Source organism: Zootoca vivipara, chromosome 2 (assembly GCF_963506605.1).
Source record: "Zootoca vivipara chromosome 2, rZooViv1.1, whole genome shotgun sequence".
In the NCBI taxonomy this organism is placed as follows: Eukaryota; Metazoa; Chordata; class Lepidosauria; order Squamata; family Lacertidae; genus Zootoca; species Zootoca vivipara.
In genome coordinates, this window is record NC_083277.1 from 52,924,643 (window position 1) to 52,944,705 (window position 20,063).

At 41.5% G+C, this 20,063-nt stretch overlaps 1 protein-coding gene across 2 annotated transcripts in view; it reads right to left on the bottom strand.

The window, feature by feature from the left end:
• Positions 1-20,063, bottom strand: part of DOCK3 (dedicator of cytokinesis 3) — a 147,584-nt gene that overhangs the window by 44,239 nt on the left and 83,282 nt on the right. The window contains exons 24-33 of one of the 2 annotated variants that reach the window (XM_060271527.1): positions 16,268-16,460; positions 12,802-12,929; positions 11,933-12,037; positions 10,957-11,055; positions 8,903-8,997; positions 6,887-6,962; positions 6,414-6,514; positions 5,951-6,009; positions 4,918-5,066; positions 1,826-1,911 (exon numbers count right to left, since the gene is read on the bottom strand). In XM_060271527.1, the coding sequence (XP_060127510.1) occupies positions 1,826-1,911; positions 4,918-5,066; positions 5,951-6,009; positions 6,414-6,514; positions 6,887-6,962; positions 8,903-8,997; positions 10,957-11,055; positions 11,933-12,037; positions 12,802-12,929; positions 16,268-16,460 (1,091 nt within the window). Of the gene's footprint in view, positions 1-1,825; positions 1,912-4,917; positions 5,067-5,950; positions 6,010-6,413; positions 6,515-6,886; positions 6,963-8,902; positions 8,998-10,956; positions 11,056-11,890; positions 12,038-12,801; positions 12,930-16,267; positions 16,461-20,063 lie in introns of both variants that reach the window. The other variant, XM_035106067.2, reaches the window with a different exon arrangement.

Here is a 20,063-nt window from a genome sequence, read left to right on the forward strand (position 1 = left end):
CCAGGAACCATTTTAATATCAAATTCACTTCCACATCGAACTTGAATAATTATCTTACCTGGGGTAGGGCCCAAAGAGCTGGGTTCTGATCCATGTTGCATGAAGCAAAGACAAGGAGAGTACTGAATTAAGATGATAAGATATCACTATTTCATACCAAGGGAGTACTATGCCAAGAGTCTGTCCCTATTCTGCTGCTAGTTGATTAAAAAATGGGCACACTATTTTCAATGTAATCCCAAACATACATATACAAATATTTCCTTTTCTCAAGCAATGTCTTGGTTCTAATCTTAAGTAAACCATTTCCATATCTGTTGCATAATTTTCTGCTGATGCAACACACTTGTAGAGGTCCATTTGAGTTTTAGCTCTAAGAGGTACAAGAAGACACAAAGATTTTCTTCTGTTCGGAATCTTTTCTAAAATTGCAAGATATACGCCTTCTCTCCAGCTCCGAGGGCCTTCTGGCAGTTCCCTCACTGTGAGAAGGGAACCAGGCAGAGGGTCTTCTTGGTAGTGGCACTTACCCTGTGGAATGCCCTTCCATCAGATTTCTATTATTATTATTATTAATTATTATTATTATATTTATTTATACCCCGCCCATCTGGCTGGGTTTCCCCCGCCACTCTGGGCGGCTTACAACAAATACCAAAATACATTAAAATATGACATATTAAAAACTTCCCTAAACAGGGCTGCCTTTAGGTGTTTTCTAAATGTCAGGTAGTTGTTTATCTCCTTGATCTCTGATGGGAGGGCGTTCCACAGGGCAGGTGCTACTACCGAAAAGGCCCTCTGCCTGGTTCCCTGTAGCTTTGCTTCTCGCAGTGAGGGAACCGCCAGAAGGCCCTCGGCACTGGATCTCATTGTCTGGGCTGAACAATGGGGGTGGAGACGCTCCTTCAGGTATATAGGACCGAGGCTGTTTAGGGCTTTAAAGGTCAGCAACAAAACTTTGAATTGTGCTTGGAAACATACTGGGAGCCAATGTAGGTCTCTTAGGACCGGTGTTATGTGGTCTTGGCGGCCGCTCCCACTCACCAGTCTGCTGCTGCATTCTGGATTAATTGCAGTTTCCGGGTCACCTTCAAAGGTAGCCCCACATGGACCGTATTGCAGTAGTCCAAGCGAGAGATAACTAGAGCATGCACCACGCTGGCGAGACAGTCTGCGGGCAGGTAGGGTCTCAGCCTGTGTACCAGATGGAGCTGGTAGACAGTCGCCCTGGACACAGAATTAACCTGTGCCTCCACGGACAGCTGTGAGTCCAAAATGACTCCCAGGCTGCGCACCTGGTCCTTCAAGGAGATAAATAGCTATACAACTTTTAGAAGACATCTGACGGCAGCCCTGTATAGGGTTTTTTAATGTTTGATGTTTTATTATGCTTTTATAATTGTATTATTATTATTATTATTATTATTATTATTATTATTATTATTCTCAATCTGGTCTCCCCCAGACAACCCTCAAATCTTGGTTGCAGCTCATGGTTTGTCACCAACTCAGGTTTAGACGTAACACTAAGCAAAGTCAGCCCCTTCTGGCCAAAAACTACAGATTCCACCCACTGTGGAGTGGCACCTGAAGTTACAAAGATAAAACTTCAGAAATAATGGAAAAATCCAGCCATCTATTATGCAAATGTAATTCAAAATAGGTAAAACTCTTTTAAAAAAGGAGATATAAAAATAATTTATGAGATGGAATACGATCTCTTTGTTCATTTCATATAGCTATATATGCCTTATTTTGATTTTCACTTTAACACTATATATGTTTGTAAAAGGTTTCCTGTAACGTCAAAAGTAAGGCTTACAGCAGACCGAAGAGCTCTCGATAGTTCTCGTCTCCTTTTCCTTCTGATACCAAGCTGTCAAGCTTATCAATCAATTCTGCTTCCACCTGTTTTAGAGAGGAAGAAATGGTAAGACAGTAGCTGCCTTTATATATTCCAAACATCAAGGAGGCTGTGAAAATTATATTTTATGGTTCATCTCTTATGCTCTGCAGGAAGCCTGCTTTTATGAAAGGATGGATGATTTCTGCCTTCATATAAAAACATTTCCAAAGCAGCACTGACCTAATTTAAATGTAGTGGAAACAATAGCTCAACCTGGAGAATAACTTGCCTCATTTGTCTCTAACACTGTCACACCACAGTATTCAAGGTCTTTTTTGACTGAGTCAAAAGTAACATGGGCTTGTTTTATTTTTGTAACCTTTGTCTTCTTCCCTGGGTTGCACGTTTATTTATTTATTTCTTGGTAGAACAAGTGAGGACTTAAAATAAATAAATCTATAGAGCATTTATTCTACTGCTTTATACTACCTGCTAGCAACAGAAGACAAATGCTCTGAAAGTAATCCAGTCCTTGTCATCATTTCTTAGCTAGATGTTTCCCTTCACCATTTCCAAGGTACCTTCCCATAACGTTAGTGAAAACTACAGTAAAGGGCTATACTAAATCTCAGGATCCCTCTAGACACCTAGTTTCTTCTATGAAAACATTATGCACCTGTTCAGAGTATTAATGTGTTCATTAAAACTCTTATTATTTCTGGCAAATTACTATTTCATCAAACCACTAACTATACCTTCACAAACACTTTTCAGTGGGGTAAGCAGCTCTTTTGATTTCATAGTCTACGACAGGCACCCCCAACCTGCGGCCCTCCAGATGTTTTGGCCTACAACTCCCATGATCCCTAGCTAACAGGACCAGTGATCAGGGATGATGGGAATTGTGGTCCAAAACATCTGGAGGGCCGAAGGATTGGGATACCTGGTCTTTGAGATTCCCTGTGACATCGCTTACAAGGCCCATCAATTACAAGACCCTTCCCACATTATCCTGCATGATTTGGAACTGCCTGCCAATAACATACTTTTCCCAGACACCCACACACCTTTCCAGGACTCCTATAATTCTTTCCCCCTGTCCTAACAGGGCTATACTTGCCCCTTCTCATTATATGCGAACAAGGGTTATCATAAGATGCCTGAGAGAAATGGTGAAAAAAACACCTGGAAAGTCTCTATATGTGATCCACTTTCCTTATGAATATATATATATATATATATATATATATATATATATATATATATAGTTCTTCAGCAAGTGTTGTGGTATTCTTTTTCCTGTAATTGTTTTTATACACAACAAGCGATAATAGCAACAATAAAGAGAAAGAGAAAAGATCAAATCAAGAAAGAAAAGATATAAGGAGAGGCAGTAATGGTAGTATTCCAAAAATGGCATTACAATTCCAAGCAATTGTCCTTGATAAGTATATTATTCAAGAATATTTTTTTCCAAATGAGTCCATGAGAAGAGGGCAGCTGCCAATCATGTTCTTTTGCTTTACTGTATTCAATAAATGGTCGTCAAACTTTAGAAAACCCGCACTTCATTTCCAGATAGTGTAGGGTTCAGGTATATTTTGTTACCAGTTTTGTGGTATTCTTATAAAATATCTGTTTATGCAGATGCATTATGTAGCTAAAATTAGCGGTTCAGGTATAAAACTAGCCCAATTCTTTTGCTTCCCTGAAGCTCTTAAATAGCTACTGTTCTATTAAGATTAGAAAGGAAACAAGAGAGCAAACTTCACACCTCCAATTGTACAGGCTTGTTTAGCACAGGGCTGCACGCTAGAGGTTGTGAATGGGGCTCTCTTTTCCCCTTCTAGGCACAAAGCCCCCTCTGAGCCTGGAAAATAGCCCTGCACTCAGCCTCTGTGATCAAGAAAGCCAAATACAGTCTTTTTCTCTTTACACTCTCTCCTTTCTCTGCGTCAGTTTCTAAACTCCCCACCTGCTACACCCCCCCTTTTTCTGTTTCCCCTCCCACATGTTTCTCTGCAACCCTAACACTTTATTTGCTGTCTGGTTTCTATGTGCATTGCCCTCTTTTACTCTGCTTCCATATCCCACATGGCTCTCACTGCTTCCCAAAACGAACCGTGTTCTCTGTGTTGCTTCGGAGCTTTCCGATCCCACCTCTCTGTTAATCTTCCATCCTTTTTTCCTTTTCACATCTCAAACATTTCTCAGCAACTCCATTTTATTCCATGTCTCTCTTCCTCTGTTTCCCCCTGCCTATTTTATCCTCTTGCTTGCTGAGTTTGCAGGTAACAGAACACTCTTCCAGCAATTCACAAACAAGGGAATTTCAGATGCAGGTGCCCCATGCAGCGTGGTGGCAATGCACTAGAAAACTGGCACTGCAATGTGCCTTGGGACTCCGGTGAGAAGCAGCAGTGCAGATGCAGTGCCAAATTTATTCCCCTGTTCCCATTCCCACTTTTGATAGCTTTGCTCTGGCCTTTTCTGTTCTCATAAAAAAAAAGCGAAATAGCAACCAAAATGGATATTAGAACTCCTCCAGGAGATTTGCAAACAGCCCTATATTGTGCATATATTTATTTGTTCATAGAGGTGATACTCGGAAAATTGGAATATCGTTGAAAAGTGCATTTATTTTAGTAATGCAACTTTTTTTTTCTTTTAATTTTTACAAATGGTTTCTTTTGGAAATTCCACAGTAATAAAACAAATAGTTACAATAATACAAAAATAAACATTGCTATTACATTTCATTAATTACATTCCATTTATAATTGACCAGCCTAACGACAAATAATTACAATTACAACAAATAAAGGCTTGACATAGCTTGCTTTGCATGTCATGCATATATCTCATTTATTGGTTTCACCTTTTAAGTTGCGTTACTGAAATAAATGCACTTTTCGATGATATTCTAATTTTCCCGAGTTTCACCTGTACATGCTTAATATTTAAAAAGCTATAATGCTTCCCTTTGTGGATGTAAAACTTTCTTCCTGTAAATCAATCATGAAGAAATAAAAAACTGTGACATTAAAAGAGCCGAAGAGACTTCTTACCTGTTTGAAGTTTCCATTTTTCCTCTGCTCCCAGTCCATCATGTCATGAAAAATTGGGATCATGATGTTACGGACCTCTGGCTGCGGGACCAGTGTGACACCGAGGAAGGGGCCAATCATTCCCGGAATAAAGTGAATTTTATGTTCACCTGGTAACAGAAAAGTATAAATGCATTTATACTGTTCCCTTTGCATCTTTTCTTGCCACTCTTGTACAGACCATCATCCTGCTAATTTAATATATTCAATTATTCAGGCAGTGCAAGAGGTCAACCCACTTGCTTACCCCTTTTTTAAAAAGCTGGGTGTTTTTAACATGATCACAATGTTGCATTCCAATACTGTACAATAAAAGAAAGTAAAGGTTTGAAACTTGTTGGGTCAGCATATTTTTGTTTGAATTTCTATGAGTTGTTGGCAGAGATTACTGCCCAAAGAACACATCCCTTCTACCTGACACTGGATGTGAGGACATCACGTACTTGCATATTCAACATTTCAATCACCTTGGAAAGATATAATAGTTTCACTTCTGCAGTTATGTTAGGATGTTTCAGAGGGTTTCTCCTGGAGCACTGCTGATATCCATTCAGACTACCAGCAGTTGAAACTCTGGAACATATAGTGCAGTGTACAGTATATAATTGCCCTAGACAGAAAGGAATGAGCCAAATCCCATATGGTTGATGGATGGTCAGCATGATTTAGAATAATGAAGGTGGATGAAGAATGTCAGATAGCAGATAAATTGTCTACTCTGCTGTTATAGTGTTGCATGGAATTGTAAATGAGTAGGATCTCTCCTTTTTTTGCTGTGTGTTATTGTGATAGTGTTACAATTTTTACAGTAGAAAATACTGGATATTGTAATGGATTGTACTATTATTTTTTAAATTGTGTTTACGTGGTATACTGTATTTTATTGTACCATTATATGATATACTTATGGGTATATACATACTAATGACTAAACGATACATATTTGGAATGAATATAGACTTTAAGTTAAGACAAAATTGGAAGGCAACTTTACCTAGATTCTGCCACATACTGAACAGTTCGTACGCCATCATCACCCGCATGTCACCATACCTGGAACAGAGGCAAAGACACAGACCTTAAGAGAATTAAATGCAGCAAAGTATTAGCTATTCAAAACAGGTTTTCTTTAATGCTCAAGCAATATTTAGGATTAAAAGCAATGGTGTCCACACACAAGTGGACTGGACTCTCAGTAGGAATTTCCTCTCTTCCTTCCTGCAGCTCCCCCTCCCTCCAATTGCTGCAGATAGTTGGGAGCAGACTTGGGGAAGTGAGGGAGGAGAAAGAGGGGAAGCCCATTCAAACAACATTGGATTTGACTGTTAGACTGCATTTTATGGAGTCTCAGGTCTTTCTTGGTTCTTTTTCTCATTCTTGTAATATATAAGAAATAGGGTGATAAATATGAGCCTTTTTCCCTCAAACACTTGAGGGTGAAAATTAAATGTCCTTACTTGTCCAGTATCTTTTTACGCTTTGCTGGAGTAACAGATTCCAGTTGCAGGCTGGGCTGATTTATAAACAAGACTGACAAACTGAAATAGGAGTTCCACACCTAGAAATCAGGGAAAAAATGATTAATCATAAAAGACAAATATGTATACTAGATATAAACTTTGGGTGGTAGCTTTGCTAGTTCTACAAAGAGTAGACTCATTGAAGTTAATTGCCCTAATTTAGGTTCATTAATTTCAATGGGATTATTCTGAGCAGGACATCGCTGAACACATCCTTTATTCACAAACATGCAGCAAACAAATTTTACACCCAAATCAGTTTATTCTTCCAAAGGTGTAATATGGAATCATAACATAATCATAATGGCACTAACTCAGATGTAACAATTAGTTCAAAATATATGCTGCTTCTGGAAAGAGATGCAATGCTAAGGATGTGATATTACAAAGGGATTAATGGCATTCCTTACCTTAAAATCAAAATCTGTTTCTGTGAAATTCTTGTGCAGTGCAGGGGACAGAAACTGAACTGTTGTAACTATTATACTGTAATAAGAAAAGAGACTACATTGCAGAAATGTTTGTAAACACGATATGATACAATACAATAATCTTTATTGTCATTGTCCCATGCAGAACAATGAAATTGAACATCTACATCAAACTTACAACAACCATCAGCTTACTATCCAAAAAAATACATATTGACTCACTACCCATCCCACCTATACACAAATAACCCCCTAAAAACCCTGCTACCCCTCCTGATTTACCCAAAACTCTGATGCCCCATAAGTGAATACAAACCCTCACACACAGACTGCCTTTCACTGCATTCAAAATCGCTCTTGGATAGAAGCTATTTCTCAGGCGGCTAGTCCTGGTCTTTTTGACCCTATACCTCCTTCCAGAAGGCAGAAGCTGATAGAGATCATTTCTGGGGTGCACACTATCCTGCACAATATCTGTAGCTTTCTTATACCACCTGGGGGCATAGATTTGATCCAAAGTGGGAAGAGTGCACCCAATTATCCTCTCCGCAGTCTTTATGACCCTGGAGAGCGTTGTCCTTTCCCCCAGTGTGCAACTCCCAAACCACACACGCAGACACAGTATGATTTATTTGAACTGGCATTTAAGATTTTTAGGCCCTTTGTCAGACTGTTGGTCTATCTAGCTCAGGGGTTCCCAAACTAAGGCCCGGGGGCCAGATGCGGCCCAATCGCCTTCTAAATCCGGCCTGTAGACGGTCTGGGAATCAGTATGTTTTTACATGAGTAGAATGTGTCCTTTTATTTAAATTGCATCTCTGGGTTATTTGTGGGGCCTGCCTGGTGTTTTTTTACATGAGTAGAATGTGTCCTTTTATTTAAAATGTATCTCTGGATTATTTGTGGGGCATAGGAATTCGTTCATTTCCCCAAAAAAATATAGTCCGGCCCCCCACAAGGTCTGAGGGGCAGTGGACCGGCCCCCTGCTGAAAAAGTTTGCTGACCCCTGATCTAGCTCTATACTGCTTGACAGCAGCTCTTCAGGCTTTCAGACAAGAATCTTCCCCAACCCTACTTGGAGAAGGTGAGACTGAACCCGAGACCTTCTACATGAAAAGCACGTGCTCTTCCACTGAGCTGCAGTCCTTAGTAATCTGAAGAGATGTCACAAAACAGAAGTACACCATGACTGAAAGACTTCTATTTCTGTTAATGACTGTGATGGCACACAAACTTGGGCCCATTTAAAGATCACAACTTGAGAGGGCATGTTAGAGAAAAGTCTCCCTAAGGTTTATTACCCCCAAACCTGCTAGAACTTTAAAGGTTACAGCTTTAAAGCAGGGGTGGGTAATGTGTGGCCCTCCATATATCCTTAGACTACAACTTCCATCAGCCTAAACCAACATGGTCTATAGCAGGGGTCCCCAAACTATGGCCCGGGGGCTAGATGCGGCCCGTGCAAGCCAACTGTGCGGCCCCCGCCGCCCGCTCTTACTGGTGCGCTGCGGTTGCCCATCTCCGGGTTGGAATGGCGCCAGAAATAGCTTGTGTGCACACACAAGCCGGAGGGCGGGGGAACGCGTTCCCATACGCACGCACACAAGATATTTCTGGTGCCGCGCCGACCCGGAAGTGCACCGGAAATGACGTCTGCGCATGCGTAGAAGCCATTCCCGGCGCCGCGCCAGTGTGTGCATGTATGGGAGCGCGTTCCCCCGCCCTCCGGCCCGCCGCACGATCGGTGCCGGAGGAACCGGCCCAAAGCCAGGCAAGTTTGGGGACCCCTGGTCTATAGGCAGGGGTGATGGAACCTGCAGTTCAGCAATATCAGGGGGGGGGGAGGGGGACAAAGGTTAGCCACACCTGTTTTAAAGGTTTAAAAACAGCACCGTGAATTCCAGACAAGAATCCTGCATCTAGAGAAAAAGCACATCATTTTCAGAAAATAATAATAATAATAATTGAGCATTTGAAAATACGTGTGCACTCACTTGCTGGTGAGCAATCTCATCACCATCCAATCCCGAGGAAAGACACTCATCTTCATCAGATTTCGAAATACGCAGAAAGTCTTTAGCAGAAATTCCTAGCAGAAAGGAAGAAACTGCCGTATTTTTCTGTGTATAACTTGACCCCATGTATAAGACAACCCCTATTTTTGGAAGCCCTCAACAGTTGTTGAGCTTCTTTTGTAAGTTTGCTGAATCATTGAGCAGCTTTTCTACAGGACCTGGTGCCATAATACATTGCATACTGGCACTCACCAAATACATCTTCTTAAGCCGGGAAGAGCGGGTAAGCAGCCTCCTCTCTGACATTTCCCTGCTACTGCTGCAACCAGCCCTTGCTTTCTTAGCATATTAACCCATGTATCAGACGACCCTCAATTTATCACAAAAAAATCAGAAAAAATGTATTCTTATACATGAAAAAATACGGTAACCAGTGGCTGAATCGTAGGCAAACAATTATTCTATTTGCTGTAATTCTATCTTTTTTTGTTTGACTACTACAAAACTGCTACCCATGTAGGAGAAGGTGGCCACCTGATGTGCCTGTGTCACAATATTCCTGTGCAGGGTAGTCCTTCAACTATTCTCGTTCTAAACCATTTAGGTGTTAAAAAGTAACAACTAGCACTTTGAATCTAGATTTGAAATCGGCGAGGCTGATATAAAAGAGGAGTCACATTCTAAAAAAAACTTCAAGTCAAAACTTTAGCTGTTTCTTTCTTTTTTCTTTTAACCAGCTGCAGTTTCTGATCATTTTCAAAAGCCCCTTGCGGAGTATGCAAGAGTAATTCAACTTTGATTCAACTAAGGTTTTTGTACCATGCTCAGTGCTTTCCTTCTCCAGAAACATGCCTGGCCACAGCCACCACCACAGAATCCAGGAGCATTCCTTTATCGCTAACCTATTTTTCAAGATTCTGAAGGTATCTGAACAAACTTAGTTGGTTTCTAAGGGGCTACTGGACAGGTTTTTAATTTATTTCGATTAATTTTCAAGGAAAAAGTAACCTCTTCTAAAAACAAGCCACATCTGTCACTGAGTTCATCATTCTACTTATCAGAAGCAATTGTCTCTTGTCGGGATTACATTTCAAATTGCTAGTTCACATCTAATCTATTACTATTTTCAGGAATAGATTCAGAGCCTCCACAGCCTCCCCGAACAGGAGACAGAGTTGGGTATCATTGCTGTACTGATGACATCATATTCCAAATGTCCAGAGACTTTTCCCAAGTTGTTTCATGTATGTCAGAGGTGAGATAACCCCAACCAACAAGCTGGATGCTGTTGCAAACAGATTTCAACTGGCCCTCTGAATACCCTCCCAGTCTTCACTTCTGCAGGGGAAGGGAATGTGGTGCTAGGCAAAATGTGAAATTGCAGCTCCTTCCTCTGCAAAAGACTTTGCAGCAAGAAGATCAAAGCAGAAGGGGAAATGTCTTAGCACACCTACCTTGCAAATATGCTGAAAGCAAGCCAGGCATTATGCAGCTGCAATTGCTCCTGAAAATTGCATTCATGAATTTTGAAGTTATAGTTTGTATAACTGTAAAGGACCCCTGGACGGTTAAGTCCAGTCAAAGGTGACTATGAGGTGTGGCGCTCATCTAGCATTCAGGCCAAGGGAGCTGGCATTTGTCCACAGTCAGCTTTCTGGGTCATGCGGCCAGCACGACTAAACCACTTCTGGCGCAACAAACACTGTGACAGAAGCCAGAGCGCATGGAAACGCTGTTTACCTTCCCACTGTCGTGGGACTTTTTATCTACTTGCACTGGTGTGCTTTCAAACTGCTCAGCTGGCAGAAACAGGGACAGGGCAACGGAAGCTCACCCCATTGCACAGGTTCGAACTGCCGACCTTCTGATCATCAAGCCCAAATAGGCTCAGTGGTTTATACCACAGCACCACTTAATATGCAACAGATAAATATTGAAAATCATTCTGAAAACTTGTGATATAGTCTACTGCTGCCATTTTTCATCAGCTATATTGGTAAAATATTTATGATTAGGGTTGGTTCTTAGCTTACCTTTAATTCATCCTTGCTTTGGAAATTCTCCAGTAAATGTTGGAAGTGAGTGTCAGACATCTGACGAAGTAGAGACAAAAGACAGGACACATATTCCCCCTGCCAATCCCAATGAAGAATTATTTTATTAGAATAATCACATGTTCAATTCATATAACAAAAAAACCTTTGGGGTAGAGGGAAAAGGAGTAAGGGGTGAAAATGTTTCAAAGCAAAGCACATGTGTATGGATTTTAAACTACTTGTCTTGATCATTTCAAATAATATTTCTATTTGATAAATTCATACTGAGTAGTCTGTTTTGTTGAAGAGGCATAATATCAGTTAAAAAACAACGTGAGAAATTATTTAGTCCAATAAATTCAGGACGGGTAAAGTTAGGGTGAGAATTTGATTTGTCTCCCTTCAGTGGAAAAGGGGGGGGGAGGAATATAATTTCTCCCTGCCACCCCCACACAGAATTTAAATAATGCAGCCTCATTTTTTTTTGCAATTCTCCCTAGATTAGGGCTCTGGTACTTTCTATAGCCTTCTCAGCATGTGATATAATATCATTTTCTCCTCTATAAAGATTCATAATCTTGACTAATTGGAAAAAAACAGGACAAACTGTATAAAAGCTTTCCAGGGATAAATGGGATAATAGTATCCTTCAGTGAGGAATTACTTAGCATTTTATGAAAACTTTCAATTATGGCAGCCAATGACTGTCAACTAATTCACAATATGATCTATGCTTCTTTGAGTAGCTAAGTAAATGGGCAGCACCATGACAGCTGTGCTTAACTTTACTGCTGGAATGCAGGGCAAGGTTTTCAGTTTTGAAGTAGGTAAAAGTTCATGCAGGAAAGGTGGAATAAGGTGAAATGCTGTGTTGAGGGAAAGGGAGAAGGTTAGAAAAGCAGGAAATAGAACCTGATTGTTAGTTACTAACAGTGATTTCAGCTGTGCACTGTGGGCAACGTTGTCCTCTTACCGCCTCCTGAGATTGTGATTTACTCATGATAGTAAGTAAAGTTTGTAAAAGTACATCCAGGAGGCTCTCCACCATCATTTCTACCTCCTCAATGACATCTGTCTCCTACGGTAAGCAGTTAAAAAAAGCAGAGTTATCATCCTACAGAAGGTATTCAGTGGGTCCAAAATGCTGCCCACAAATTATTATCTAAGATGGTCCAGTTGAATCTGTAAAAGTTGCTTACTATAGATCCTACAGCTCTTAAGAGTTTGTATCCAAACTAATTTCCGAAATGTATAACTCAAAGCAGATTTTCTTTCTGAAAATAGCAGTCATTACATTAACTGGATAATTTTAGAATAATCATTTTATCATTGTCATTAATTGTTATCTGTTTGATCCAGTAAAACTGAGTACCCAAACTGGACCCAACATTTCATGGACAATTTTGGAACTAATGCTGGAACTTAGAAGAATGAATGCCTAGGGCATAATGTAGTCTGAATGCTGTGTGTCACAAACATAAAATTTTAGCAATTTCATGATTCTGCTAAAGTAGTAGCACAATCCTACTTTGTTCAATGGGACAATTCCCTGGTAATTGTGCATAGGATTGTAGCTTTGGGAAATCTTTTAAAGGATCAACTTTTCTTTTCAATGACAACAAAAGCACTGATCATACAACCATACGTATCTACAGTTTCGCCGTTGCTACTGTGTTGTACTGCATATGCACAGCCCTCACAGGTAACAATTACATGGCAAATTCCTACTCGACATGTAACAAAATTCAGTATACACCTGTGGAAAGTAGGCCACAAATAGCTGTACACAATTCATAGTTCTAATTCTTAGGAGTATAATACAAAGGCGGGCATATAATTTACCACAGAACTTGTTTTGATGATGGAGAAGATACTACTGAGGATTCCAGAGCAGATAAGCAACTCTTTTTGCTGTCTAAGGTGAAGATGAATATGATGAAGAACCACAGGTAACAAGATGCGCCGGGATTCTAGAAGTGGGAAACAAATGGCAGCATTTTCGTACGAGAGAGTTTCAGCTATTGGTATAAGAAGCCTCATTGTTATTCAGAGGCATGCATGTAAAAATGAAAAAGCTAGTATTAATAATAGACAAAGGCACAATAAAATTCACTTAATTGGCCCCTTTATAAACAGCATGCCAGCTTAATTAGGGACTGCCAGGAAACAAAGTTTGAGTGGAATCCATTTTTTACTCAATTCTAATTCGAAACAAAGAATTAATTTACACAGTGTTACAAAAGACATGCATAATTTCCACTGCAGTGAATAGGATTAAAACCACGTGTGAATTGTCAGTTTACTGGTGGCAATAACCTGCTGGTGTTTAATGTTGGTTCGTACGGGAATGGAGTAAGCCAAAGGAGACAGCACCACAATAGATGGCACTAACAACTAGGGGTGGCCAACTCCCAAGAGACTGCGATCTACTTACAGAGTTAAAAACTGGCAGTGCTCTACCTCCTTTTTTGGGGGAGCTTTTTTAGGGAGGAGGAAAGCACCGTTTCTGGGGGGTGGAGGGCTAAAAAGTTGAGCTTTTTTTAAGCTGACCCAAAGTTTTTGAGCTTCTTTGGGGGGAGCCAGTGATCTACCAGAGACGTCCAGTGATCTACCGGTAGATCATGATCTACCTGTTGGACGTGCCTGTGTAACCAGACCTTAAATAGAAATGGCACACTGGCTGCACACGAAGTCAAAACATACTGGGTGAATTAATTCAGGTTAGGATGGACAAACCAATACATACCTTATTAATAACATTCCTCTATTACCTACCGTGTTTCTCACATTTTAAGACACCGTCTTATAACTTTTTTCCCTCAAAAAAACACTGGGTGGCTTATTTTCAGGGAATGTCTTGTTTTTATTACGTCAGGAGCAGTGCCCCTCTTGCTCCCTGGCTCCCTGCGGGGCAGGATTCTTGACTGAAAGAAAAGGACGGGCAACAGCCACCACCAAACTCCGTGAGAGGGAGTCTGAGGGAAGGGAAGTGTGTGCGTCCCTGGCCCAGCCCTCTCTCCCCGGCCCTGGGATGTTCGTGAGGGAGGGAGGGAGGGAGCTCCTCCGAAGGGCTGCTCTCTCTCTCTCTCTCTCTCCTCCCAGGTGGGGACTCACTTAATAGCAATCTGCTACACTGGAGCTTCTTAAATTTAAACCAGTACAGTATAATGGAATCTATCTGTGTGATGCAGTACGTATAGCAAATAAGGATCTCTACCAGCCAGCCCAAGACTTAAGAGCGAAAGTTCCAACAATGTAGCACTTTGTAGCACTGATAGCAAAGAGGCTACCGGCTGATAAGAGATACTGTAGAAAACAAGGCAGTTGAGCAGCAATTAAAATGGTAAATGGTAGCAATTGTAGCAATTGAGCCAGCAGGAAAGCGGGGTGAGATAATCTGCTGGTCCTAACTGCTTCTCTTACCCACAAAATGTTAACTTTTAGCAGCTCCTAAACAGCGAGAAGCCACCGGCAGCGATCCCGGTACCAGTAAAAATCCTTAAAGGGGCAGCTCTACAGACAAGCAATAGAAAGAAAAAGAATCCTCACTTTTTAAAAGGTTTTTAAAAGGGGGGAAGGTGGGGGGAAGCGAGAGGTGGGCTCTGTGTGTGTGTGTGTGTGTGTGTGTGTGAGAGAGAGAGAGAGAGAGAGAGAGAGACACGCAGGGGAGAGAGAGAGAGAGAGAGACGCGCACACAGAGTCTCTCCCTAAAGGGGAAGGCAGCGTCTTCAATCGCCCCTCTTTTCTTCCTCCTGTTTCATCTCCTCCCCACCGCAAATGCCACTTTTCTCCTCTTCACTCACACAGCCTAGCTAAAAAAAAAAAAATCGAACGGGAGGGGAAATCACGAGTCTGCAGCAACCAGCAGCTATGGCTCTTCGGTGCATTTTTACAAGCTTTTAAAAGAAATACGTGTCTTTGGAGCGACAGCAAAATGGGGAGAGATTTTTAGGGGGGGGAGTTTGCTGGCGGGAGGGGGGAAGGGTCTATCACTATGTCTTATTTTCGGGTTATGGCTTATATCGCACAATTGCTTAGAAATCCTGCTATGTCTTATATTATGCCTACGTCTTAAAAAAGGAGAAACACGGTACTTATTTGAACATGAGCGTTGGCAAGTCAACTGATATCTTCTGTACAACACTGGAAAGTGTATAGAATGTCTAGTGTATAAAATGTTTTACAATCTTTTGCTACATTGGCTCCCAGTACGTTTCCGAGCAGAATTCAAAGTGTTGGTGTTGACCTTTAAAGCCCTAAATGGCCTCAGCCCAGTATACCTGAAGGAGCATCTCCACCCCCATCATTCTGCCCGGATACCGAGATCCAGCGCGCCTTCTGGTGGTTCCCTCCCTGCAAGAAGCGAGGTTACAGGGAACCAGGTAGAGGGCCTTTTCGGTAGTGGTGCCTGCCCTGTGGAACGCCCTTCCATCAGATGTCAAAGAGATAAACAACTACCTGATGTTTAGAAGACATCTGAAGGCAGCCCTGTTTAGGAACGTTTTAAATGACCGATGTTTTAATGTATTTTAAATCTTTGTTGGAAGCCTCCCAGAGTGGCTGGGGAAACCTAGCCAGATGGGTGGGGTATAAATAAATATAACAACAACAACAACAACAACAACAACAACAACAACAACAACAACAACAACAATTTATTTATACCCCGTCCTCCCCAGTCAGGACTGGGCTCAGGGTGGCTAACACCAGATATATAATAAATTAAAAACACAAAATCAAACAATTGATTAAAATACAGTTTAAAATAAAATTAAAATTAAATGGCAACCCACGAATCACAGCCATAGGGGGAGGGAACATTAAATGTTCACCAGGCCCAGCCGCTCATGCTGGTCCCATATGAGCCAATGGGAAGAGCCAAGGAGGCCAGTTACATACAAGGTCCCATAGCAAGAAGGGGGTCAGACTGGACCTGGACCAAAGGCCTGGTGGAACAGCTCCGTCTTGCAGGTCCTGTGGAAAGATGTCAAATCCCGCAGGGCCCTGGTCTCTTGCGACAGAACATTCCACCAGGCCAGGGCCAGGGCCGAAAAGGCCCTGGCCCTGGTCAAGGCCAGTCTAACCTCCTTGAGGGCCGGGACCTCCAAGGTAATATTGTTTGCAGACCGTAAGATCCTCCCCGGGGCATACCAGGAGAGGTGGTCCCGTAAGTATGGGGGTCGTAGGCCGTATAGGGCTTTAAAGGTTAAAAACAGCACATGTGAACCAATTCGAGTTTTTGGCCATTTATATGTAATGAATTAGATTATTAGATGCAAATGGATTAAAATGAATAATGCTCTCTTACCCGAGAAAGAAAACAAGCGACTATCTACAGTACGAGCTATAGACTGCAATTTAACGACATCCATAGATTGTCCAATATGCACTGTACTGGGCATACTCCCAAGAGTTCCTCGCACAAACTCTGCTACTTCCTGTACTGTGAACATCTGCAAAAGCTCGTCAAATATTGCAGGGAAGGAATTTAACAGAGCTGCCTAAAAAGAAAACAAAGAAATACGAGACCTTTAATGCACAGATATAAAACTTCATGGATTTTAGGGAACACAAATGATGCTACATATTTGAAGGTAAAGCATGAAATCCAAACTAAGGCTCCATCTCTATATAGCATTGTTGTTTCTAGGACATAAGTATATCTGGCACATAAAATCAAGTTATCTTCTGGCAGTCTGGATATAGTAATGCATCTCCAACTAAGGTAAGAGGAAGGTAATGAAAGACTGCCAGATTGGCTCCACCTGTTTCTGGCTGTTTTCGGAATGCATATTAGGAAATCTGTTTTTATGGATTTGCTAATTTCATCTTGGATTTATCTTTTGATAGAGACCATGGAGACACTTCAATTCCCCCCAAAAGTTTATAAAAAGGTATACAAACTGTAACTTAGCTGCAGCACATTATTTCGCGGGGTTCTCTCTCTCTCCTTGGGTTCAAGAAGAGAGCATGTTTGTGTGGCATATGTGTCCAATCATGCAAATAACAGGCATTGGAAATACTTCTATGGCAATGCAGTATTTTCAGTTTGTACTCTTGTCTCTAAAATGGTTGCAAGATCTCCAAATAAAACAAAGCAATCACATGGATCTTGAATTTCCCCGAGTAGAATTCTGTTCATGAAATACACCCACAGGAGTGACAGAACAGGCAGTATCCAACTAACTTGCTCCATCATTACAAGATTTTCCACTTGCCAAAATGGAACTTCCCCCTCTTCTCCCCTTCCTGCATTCCCTCCTATCTTTTGGAGCAGATTTGAGGAGTATGTGGGCCGCGCATGGGGAGAGACGTTCCATTGTGCAAGTGGAAATCTGCACCGACCCAAGTTAATTGGATATTGTCTATTAACTAACTTTCTATTTTTTTTCAATGTCCCCAGCGTTCTTCCTCCCTTCTCCCACCAACCTCTGTCTCCCAGTCCACCTTTATTCAGTTCCACATTCTCTTCCTGTTTCCATCAGTGCTTCCCAATGTCAGTTTGCTCTTCTGAGGCAAATCAGGCAACCATCACTACTGAATCTGTCATTGGCCTTGCAAGAGGCCATAGATGGAGGAAAGAGGACCGGGGGGGGGGCAGTCCAACCAAACAGCTACAGTACAGCCAGGAAGTGGGGTGGATGAGTGAGGAATGGGCCGCAAATGAAAATGTAATGAAGCCCAGTGGTGCCCCATGCTTTGAGAAACACTGATCCAGTGTTTGTCCTGAGAACTTTTCCTCTTTCATTCTCCAATGCAGTAAGTAAATCCAAAACATGTGTGCCTCCCTTTGCCGTCTAATTATCAAAAAAATAGTCTAAACCCAGTTTCCAGTATTTTCTACTACCAAATGCCAGTTATACGTTCTTTTACCCCAGTCTTTCTTTCATTTTCTGTGTGAACTTCAGCATTTTCCTTCCTTCTGTCCTTTTACTATCCACTTCTGTTTTTTCATTCAACCCAATGTAAAATTGAATTTCCTCCTCTACAAGACTAAATTCTCTTTAAAGTTATTGCTGCAGTTCTCCTCTACTAGAAGGATAAACAAATTTCTGGTGCTCATCCAAATCTGGCATCTAATAAAATTGCTATCATATTACCTCCTGTAATCTCTGTATGCCTGTCAGTCTTTGAATCCTTGCACAAGGAGAAACATCCTGGGAGGCTGAAAGATGGTGTCCATAGACACCAAATCCACATACAGCACAAATTCTGAGATCTGAGTTTTATATAGGTAGGCATGGTCTGCAGGCAGGACAGATTCTAAGTACCTCTCATGTAAGAATTCAGCCCTGCTTCTTTATCTACCAACGATGTATAAATATAGGGAACAGTCACTGTGAAAACCTGTGCTCAAACTACAATGCTATGAAGTCTGAGCACACCTGTGATCAGTGGAGGTGACAAAAGGAATAGTTTCAATAGTTTCACCTGTGACTATTGAGATCTAGAAGAACTGGAAGATCTTTGGGCAGCTGGTGGAGTGGGGGGGGGGGATGTTCTCAAAGGAAGATGTCCCAAAAGGGCATTGCGCCTTCCTCCCGAAGCCAGGCAGAAGCTTCCCGAGCTTTGGGAAGGAGGAACATCCCTCCTTCCCAAAGAGGGAACATTTAGAGGACTAGCCTAGTCTACTGACCACACACCACTGATGCCTAGATACTCTAAATGATTGTGCCCTAGAACAATTGCTCATGGAACTGATCAGAGGAACTGCAAGCCTGGACTTAATATTAAGTGGAGTCAAGGATGTAAGTGGAACAAGATGTAACTGTTGTTGAACAGACTGGAAACAGAGAACATTGTGCTATCAAATTCAGTGTGTGTGTGTACAATTGCTAAAGAAGTCCAACATAGTCACATTTGAATTCAAAAAAGGAATTTTCTTAAAAACAAGGAGATTGGTAAAGAAAATAAGTTGAAAAGGAAACTGAAGAGGGACAAATCTCTCCAGAATGCTTGTTTTTAACCGCTCCAGCCAACATGGCTTAACATGAATGTGCAAATGTGCAGACCCCTGGAGAGGTGATCACGGTCATGTTGCTCTTCCCTGATCATTTTGCTTCTGTGCTGAGCTGCAGTTCATGTCTCTGAGAGAGATAAGCCATGTGCCTGGGTTCAGATGACATATTAAACCAAACTACGGTTTAGCTCAGTGAAGCACAGAAGCAATATGATCAGGGAGGAGCAGAGTGGTTGCAATATTCTCTCTGGGAGCTTGCTCCTCTGAGCTAAGCTATAGTTTGGCTTAACATGTGTGAACAAGGATACTGTCTCTGTTCACAGACTTTGCAGGACTTTGTAAAACCCATCCAGAATGACAAAAGACAGAAGTGTATACAGGATACACAACCATTCCTGATTATAAATTACTTCTTCTCAAAGAACAGTAGTCAGGGAATCACATTTATTTATTTGCTACTGCAAGCTATAATTTGTTCAATCACTAGATTAAATAAACACATCTTACTCTGCAGCTTAATCAACTAATAATCACTGAGGGAGGAAGTTAAGGACATACTTTTTATTTATTGAGGCCATTTTAATAGTGGCATATTGTATAACAGAGAATTAAAATAAAATATCAATGATGGCATTTTATTCCAATAATTTTAAGTTCTCTGAAAAAGGTTATATTTAGGAAAAATAATATACACATTTATTTAATACATTCAATTAACTTAATGAACGAATCAGTTAAAGCAATCATTCATTTAATGAACAGTTCTTTAATTAGTTGACAGTCCTAGTTTTTTAAAAAATGTGTACCCAGCGCTTCTGCCAAAGGGCTCGGAGCACACCTGCCAAGTCCTGGACTGCAGAATCCGGGACCGGCAGCCGCGTGACACCGGAAGTTGCGTAGCCTCAACTTCTGGTGTCGCTTTGCCCATCTATGGGCACCAAAAATGGCCGGCGCCGGCAACGGAAGTCACGTCTACGCATGTCCGGAAGTGTGTAGACGCAACTTCCGGTGTTACTTTGCCCATCTATGGGCACCGAAAATGGCCGCCGCCGACACCGGAAGTTGCGTCTACGCACTTCCGGACATGCGTAGACGCGACTTCCAGCGCCAGCCATTTTCGGTGCCCATAGATGGGCAAAGCAGG